This window comes from Nicotiana sylvestris, chromosome 8 (genome assembly GCF_000393655.2).
Source record: "Nicotiana sylvestris chromosome 8, ASM39365v2, whole genome shotgun sequence".
In the NCBI taxonomy this organism is placed as follows: Eukaryota; Viridiplantae; Streptophyta; class Magnoliopsida; order Solanales; family Solanaceae; genus Nicotiana; species Nicotiana sylvestris.
The window spans coordinates 39402956-39410491 of record NC_091064.1 but is presented as its reverse complement, the minus strand read 5'-3'; the positions used below and the strand labels follow the sequence as shown (position 1 = coordinate 39410491).

The 7536-nt window shown below is 34.8% G+C and overlaps 1 protein-coding gene across 1 annotated transcript; it reads left to right on the top strand.

The window, feature by feature from the left end:
* Positions 1-1556: 1556 nt before the first annotated feature.
* Positions 1557-7239, top strand: LOC104214466 (calcium-dependent lipid-binding protein-like). Its single transcript, XM_009764128.2, has 11 exons — positions 1557-1823; positions 2432-2533; positions 3001-3051; positions 3775-3895; positions 4150-4268; positions 4391-4489; positions 5190-5270; positions 5366-5451; positions 5667-5892; positions 6036-6200; positions 6763-7239. Exons 1-11 carry the CDS (start codon positions 1719-1721, stop codon positions 7078-7080), a joined length of 1473 nt encoding a protein of 490 aa, XP_009762430.1. The 5' UTR covers positions 1557-1718; the 3' UTR covers positions 7081-7239.
* Positions 7240-7536: the final 297 nt, after the last annotated feature.

The window sequence follows — 7536 nt, the reverse complement described above, 5'->3', positions numbered from 1 at the left end:
TGCAGGAGAATTCCAAAGGCGCGACACACGTTGCACTGCACTATAATTTTCTCAGAGTGAAATTATTTTCTCAGAGTGAAATTATTTCATCTTCTTTGGACATCCAGACTTGGTACATGACCTCCGAACACGATCCCGACTTAATTTATTGGGCTTTTACTCAAACTTCAAACCTTCAAATCACTTGAGTTCATTCCATAATGCCTACATAGATCGGAATCACTCCTACAAGGCATAAAATATATAATTAGTGAAGAACACTAGCGATTAAAGCTCAAACTCAATTAAAGTGCAGTAAATTAGAGTGTAATAAGCAACTAAAATACGCAATTATAGCCTATCATCAATAATCTTACAAAAATCTACCAAGTGGGGTCTGGGAGTGTAAGATGTACGCAACCTTACTCCTACCCTCAGAAGGGCAGAAAGACTGTTTCCGATAGACCTTCCGCAATATTTAAAAAGAAATTAGGCAAAAACGAATTTGTTTCAATAAGTATGGTTGTAATTCGTTGAAAATATATAAATGAGGCAATATACAAGATTTAAGCAAAATTGGAGGTGATTTGGACTGGTTTGGTATCAAAATTCGTAGTTAAAATTGAGTTTAAAAATTCTTTTGCGACACATGTATCAAACATGTATCTCACATACATGTATACATGGATATACATGTTATACGCATTTGATACTCAAATGATACATATGTGATACAGAAATGATACATAGCGGGATACACATATAATCTTTTTCCATATTTATCTCCTACTTTGAATTTTCAATTCAATCAACCTCAAAACTCCACCAAATCATCCCAAAACAAGAGTTTCAAACTCATTAAGATGTACCCAATCTATTCCAACAACGCTCACTCAAAAGAAAGCAAAAATTTGATATTTTTTTTAGATTACAAATAACTATATGACTAATATTGGTAATATTTTATGAATTTAACAACTTTTGTAATAATTTACTTATGCATAGACATAACTGGCAATTTCCTTTTCATTTAATTATGATGAGTCAAAAAAATAGAAACATTTATGTTTAGAATTGCCAATTAATGATTGGTTATCAAATAATTTACTTATAATTATCTAATAAGTGACCTGATTATAAGTATTTTTTATATGTCAGGAATCGTTTGGTAGGAAACAAGTTATCCCATAATTATTTGGATTACTGAATGTCACGGATTACTGAATGAATCCAAAATTCAAGCAGTACATACAAGAAGCTTTAAAAAGTTAAAAAAAAATATATATTTATTTATTTATTTATTTTATGCATGGTATAATTTTAGGAGTTGGTAATTCAACTGAACCCCCTTACCAACGTATAGCTACATTGGAGTATTTCACACTGTATGGGTTCAAATCTCACTAATTGCGTAACAAACTTTTCAAAACTAAGGACCCCACACGAACTGACATTTTTGTCCGTGACTAACTAACTCTATTAACCACCTTTCAAATTTTTGGCTCGTGGATTCCTTTGTCAATTTCAGCTCGATCGAACGAAAAAAATAAAGATAGAAAATAGAATATTTCGTTCTTCTCTGTTAGTTTTCCACGCGTCAATTTGGATTCTGAATTTCACCGTAGGTCTTCATCCTCTCTCTCTGAGATTTCTTCATTTTCTGATCTTTTTGGCCCTACAGCAAATTTGTCCTTTTATTAGGAAAATTGGCTCGAAGCAGTCAAATATAAGGAAAAAAAATGGGATTAATTTCGGGGATTATGATGGGGATGATCTTCGGGATCGGTTTAATGGCGGGTTGGCAATATATGATGAGGTATCGAAGCACTAAGCGAATTGCCAAGGTATATAATTGCACATTCTCTTTCGCAATTCACATAATATAGGATGAAAATTTCTGTTGTAATTTTCTCATGTGACCTAATTACGAGAGGACTGTTATGTTGTCACATGTATTTTCTATGTGAGGAATTTGTCTAATACCTGTATAATTTGCAATTCTGAGTAAATTAGGTAATGATTTGGGAAGAGCATTTAGGGAATTGAGTTCAAGTGCGTTAGTGCATTGCTTGAAGAAAATATAGCTAACTATATGCTGGCATTAGACTGCAGGGGCGGATGTAGAGTTCAACTTATGTGTTCATGTGAACCCTATATATGTTAAAAAATTCACTAAACAAATAAAAAATAATTGATTTTGAATGTAGTTTTGCTGTGCGATACTCTATACTTCTGCTCCATATATATTGATAGTTCAGTTTCTCCTCAAGGTACTTTGCTATAAGAGTAAGAACTAGCCACTGTGAAACGTAGATGTTAACATTTAAATGGTACTCTTCATCATGCTAGTTGAAGTGTTGAACAGAAAATTTGAATTGTGGATATGCATGTCGGTTTTCTTTCTGAAAGACTGGTATTCATTGCTTTTCTCTATTTTATTTCTTTAATACAGGCTGTAGATGTAAAACTAATGGGCTCCCTCAACAGGGATGATCTAAAGAAAATTTGCGGAGATAAGTTTCCTGAATGGATATCATTCCCAGTTTTTGAACAGGTTGGATGTTGGCTTTACTTGTTTCATTTTTTCACCCCATATGGTGTTTGACACTCATCGTTATATGTTATCTATTTTCAGCTGAACACAAAGTTTCTTCTCCGTCCTATAATAATGTTTTATAGCTTAAGAAATATAGTCAATGAAGGTAGGTTCTACTTTTGGAATCTGATGATCAGAACTGTAGTACATTTTTGGGGCTTTATAGGTTGGAGGGTGGGAACGTGGTGATAATTGGTGATATATTCTAAAGGGCAGTAGATGGCTTAGTTCATGAACATAATTAGAAAACTTAGATAGACATTAGAAAGGTTGTCTCCTGATCTCATCAGTGTCAGCTGCGAATCTTAGAGGCCGTTTATCATCCATAGTTTTCACATGTTTTCTTTCTGCAATTTAAAGAAATACACCATATTATATCAGGCATTAGTAATGTTACATTTTCTCATATTGTCTCATGCTGGCAGGTCAAATGGTTGAACAAACAATTGTGCAAACTTTGGCCATTTGTTGCTGATGTAAGCTTTTACACCTATCTTTGGTAACCTGTGCAATTTTTGCTTTGTAAGTCAGGTCTTGTAACTTCAATCATAACATAAACTGTGCTTACTTTGTGGGTGTATGATGTATCCAAATGCATAGGAGGTTCTCCTTGATTATCAGCATATTGAGCAAAAATGTCTTCTATAGATCCTCAAATCTTTTCTTCTCCTTACAGAATGTATTGTTCAATAATGTCGCCATGCCTTAGTATTCAACTGGTACCTTGTGTATTAGAGAACTTGTTCCTTTAAGAACTGATGGAGTGCACAAGACATTTATGATACTGATCCTTAACATAATCTATAAGAATTTAAGTTTTAATGTATTTGTATTTTAAACTATGCTTCTAGTACGCCATATCAAAGTTGTTTAAAGACTTGGGAATGCCCTATAAATTTTTATGTGAAAGACATGGTATTGAAGTTGAAATAAGGTGTGGGAGATAGGCTGAGAGAGCAGTGGGCATAGATGTTTTTTCATAAATTTGAGCAGATGAAACTTTGGTTTTGTATACAGTTATTCAGTCAACTCCTCTGTGCAATGAGATTGCGTATTTTCTTTTATATACCTCATCCTCTGATGGTTGGCACTGCCTATGGATGGATAATTTGAAAGTTAATACTTGTTATGTCAATATGAAATTTTCAGTTATGTTGTGACCGCCATAAATCTAATCTTTGGAATAAGTCACTGTGCAGGCAGGAGAAGCTATTATAAAAGACTCTGTTGAACCTATTTTAGAAGATTATCGACCTCCTGGAATTTCTTCATTGAAGTTCAGCAAACTGTCCTTGGGAACTGTTGCTCCTAAAATTGAAGGTAGCAACATAAACCTATCCACTAATCTGTAATGTTCTTTTTTATTAGAAATTCTACTGGAGAATCTATAAGTACAGCCTTAGTGATTTCTCCATTGTTCATTACTCATACTCCAGTGCAGTTAATTTAACTTATCTAGACCGAGCACTTCATTGGTAAAGATAAAGTCTAGTTGTTTAAAATTACCTCCACCATTAAGAATTAATCATGTGTGATTCCCTCTTTGTATCATATACAATACTTAATTAATGCAGGTATTCGTGTTCAGAGCCTGAAAAAGGGTCAAATCATTATGGATATTGACCTCCGCTGGGGTGGTGATCCCAATATTGTTTTAGAAGTTGATGCAGTGGTTGCTTCTATACCCATTCAGGTCGGGTGCCTCAACTCTTCACCTGTCTAATTTGCTGAGGACAATTTTACTCTGATCACTGAGTTATCTATAAAACAGTTGCAACTGAATGTTATTCGTGTTATATTTCAAATTGATTGCAGTTGAAAGATCTTCAAGTCTTCACAGTTATTCGTGTTATATTCCAACTAGCTGAGGAAATTCCTTGCATATCTGCCGTTGTTGTTGCTTTACTTTCTGAGGTATAACAGAAATTTTATGAGAAAGTATGCTTCTTTTATTCTTCAGTTTGTGTTGTTTCCAATTCTTCCTTTTGCTCTCTTTTTTATTTTTGATTGTGGGGTTTGGGGGGGGGGGGGGATGAAAGGAATCTATTGGACGTCAAAATCTCCTTAAAATACCCTCTCCCGCTCCTCAAAGTGGAGAGAGCAAGAAAAGGGTGCTATTTCTAACGATTTGTCGTAGATCAGCTTAGAGTTCCTTTGAATTGTGTTTTTGATTAAACAGAATTTTGGCTGAGATATTAGACAGTACATTTGAATGCCATAACGTCTCGCCTTTCTTCTGGATTAATTTTCTTGAAACAATTTTGATAGTAAGACATGTTTACTGAACTAGAATCATGAATAAACAAATTTCATATGAATCATATTATTGCAAGTAAATTAACACTAGGTCATGAACTTTACCATGACAAATCATGTATTCTACTAACAGAAGACACAGTCTCTTTGTTTAAAAGAATATACAGTATTCTACTAACAGAGACAAGATTAAAATATGAGAACAAGGATATTACTGCATAAACTAGTCTGACAGGTGAACAAGGACAGAATTGTGTTGCACCTTGTTACATTACTCTGGATGACTTATCTTGTTAAAATATCTCAATTGGATTCCTGATAGACATTTGAATGACTGATACTTCGTTTATCCAACCAGCCAAAGCCGAGAATTGATTATACCTTGAAAGCTGTTGGTGGAAGTTTAACAGCTATTCCTGGACTTTCTGACATGATAGAAGTAAGTGTTAACATGGCTTCTACCAGTGCATTACTTATTCAAATCTTTCCCTCTCAGCTTTAAGTTCTAACACTGTATTCTTTTCTCATTGAAAGGACACTGTAGATTCAATTGTGACCGATATGCTAGAATGGCCTCACAGAATTGTTGTACCGATTGGAGGCTTACCTGTGGATACTAGGTATCTTCAATTTTTACTAATTTCTTATGCAGCGACTAATTATCGTGCAATTTATTTTACATTCTTTGTAACTGGAAAAATAAGCAAAAGTTGGGTGCTCCCTTTTGCTTTCTTCTGTGTATGAGTGTGTGCATCCATGTAGACGTTAGTTCCTTTTCTCCCCATACATTCTGTTTTCATCTTTATGTAACCGATTTTTTCTATGTCCGATGCAGCGATTTGGAGCTTAAGCCACAGGGGAAGCTAACAGTAACAGTAATCAGGGCTACAAACTTAAAGAACCAAGAAATGATAGGAAAATCTGATCCATACGTGGTTGTATACATTCGTCCACTGTTCAAATTTAAGACAAAAACCATTGACAATAACCTGAATCCTGTTTGGGATGAGACATTTGTGTTGATTGCAGAAGACAAGGAGACACAGTCACTGTTTCTTGAGGTTTAATTGCTATATCCATTTCTCATATTTGCATGAAAACTGCTCTGTCTAGAATATGCCCCCTGATTCTTTTTAGTCAATTGATGTGATAATTTAGCCTCTTTCCCTTCTGGTTTTCATGTCACATCCATGACTATGAACAGGTCTTTGATGAAGACATCGGAGAAGATGATCGAATGGGTGTTACAAAGTTGCCTTTGAACGAGCTGGAAGCCGAGACACCAAAGGAAATTGAACTAAGGTTGCTGCCCAAATTTGATATGCTCAAAGTCAAAGATAAGAAGGATAGAGGAACCATCACTATCAAGGTACACAACAAATCATATTTTTGGCCATGAAGTTCCACTTAAAAGCGTAGTTTGTTTGATTGTATTAGTATTATTGATGCCAACTTAAAATCCCGCATAAAGTAATACAAATAAATCATCGCCACACAACTAGTGCAACGTATGGTTGGCCGCATGAGAATAAAATAATCTCTGCATATGTTGTTGGCACTATTAAATAGTATATTTGTATTAAGTTACGGGAGAATCTATGTAGTATGTTAGCGGGAGAGAAAATGTGGAATAAGAATATATATATGGGTAATAGGTGGATTAAACTGTATCAAGACAAAAATGTCCTTAAATAAGTAAATATTTGCATAACAATTCCTTCAGTATTAATCATTGTGTAACAATTCCCTCATATTAATCACCGCATAACAATCATTGCACGATTACTCATCGCATAGAAACTCCATGCATTATAATCCCGCATAACTAGTATGTGAACCAAATGGCCCTAGCAAACTTAATTGGTTTCCTTTGGTATTCTCCAACAGTAGCATGTACTTAGTATGACTGACTAATGTCTTTTTAAATGCAGATACTGTATCATGAATTCAGCAAGAAAGAGCAATTAGCAGCTCTAGAGGAAGAGAAGAAGATCATAGAAGAAAGGAAGCAACTAAAAGCAGAAGGGGTCATTGGAAGTTCAATGGAAGCCCTTGATGGTGCAGCAGCATTAGCTGCTTCAGGTGCTGCAGGCAGTGGCATTGGTGCAGGACTAGGTGCTGGTGTAAGGGTAGTAAGAAGTGGCCTAAGCAAAACCAAAAAGTTCATGGGAAGGACCTTCACTGGACAATCTACCAATCATAAGAAAAGTGGAAGTGGCTCTTCTCCAGTAAACGGTGTTCAAGATTGATATTTTCCACAGCTTATGTGACTCTTTTTGTACTATTGATTTGCACAGCTATGTCTCTTTTTTGTAAGATTGATTAGTAGTGTGAATTATAACTTAGTGTATGAACCGAGATCGATCTCATCATATTTTGATTCAATGTGACAACGAAGTTTTTGGAAAGAGGGAAATTAAAGGGGCCCTAGACTACTCCGCATTCTCGCTACATGAGACCCATTAAAAAGGAAACGCTCCCTGCCAAGATTTTTTTTAATTTCCAGAGCTGAAACAAGAAAACTCTTATATCTTTAAGGTTCTTAGTAGTGAATCCATTATATTTTTAAAGTTACAGGTTCGTATCTACAACTTATTAATATAATTTTAATGAATTTTACACATAAATTTGTATTTCACATTGAAAGCAGGTGGTTAAGATAAACCCGATATCTAAAAGTTCTATCCACCCCTATGAATGGATCC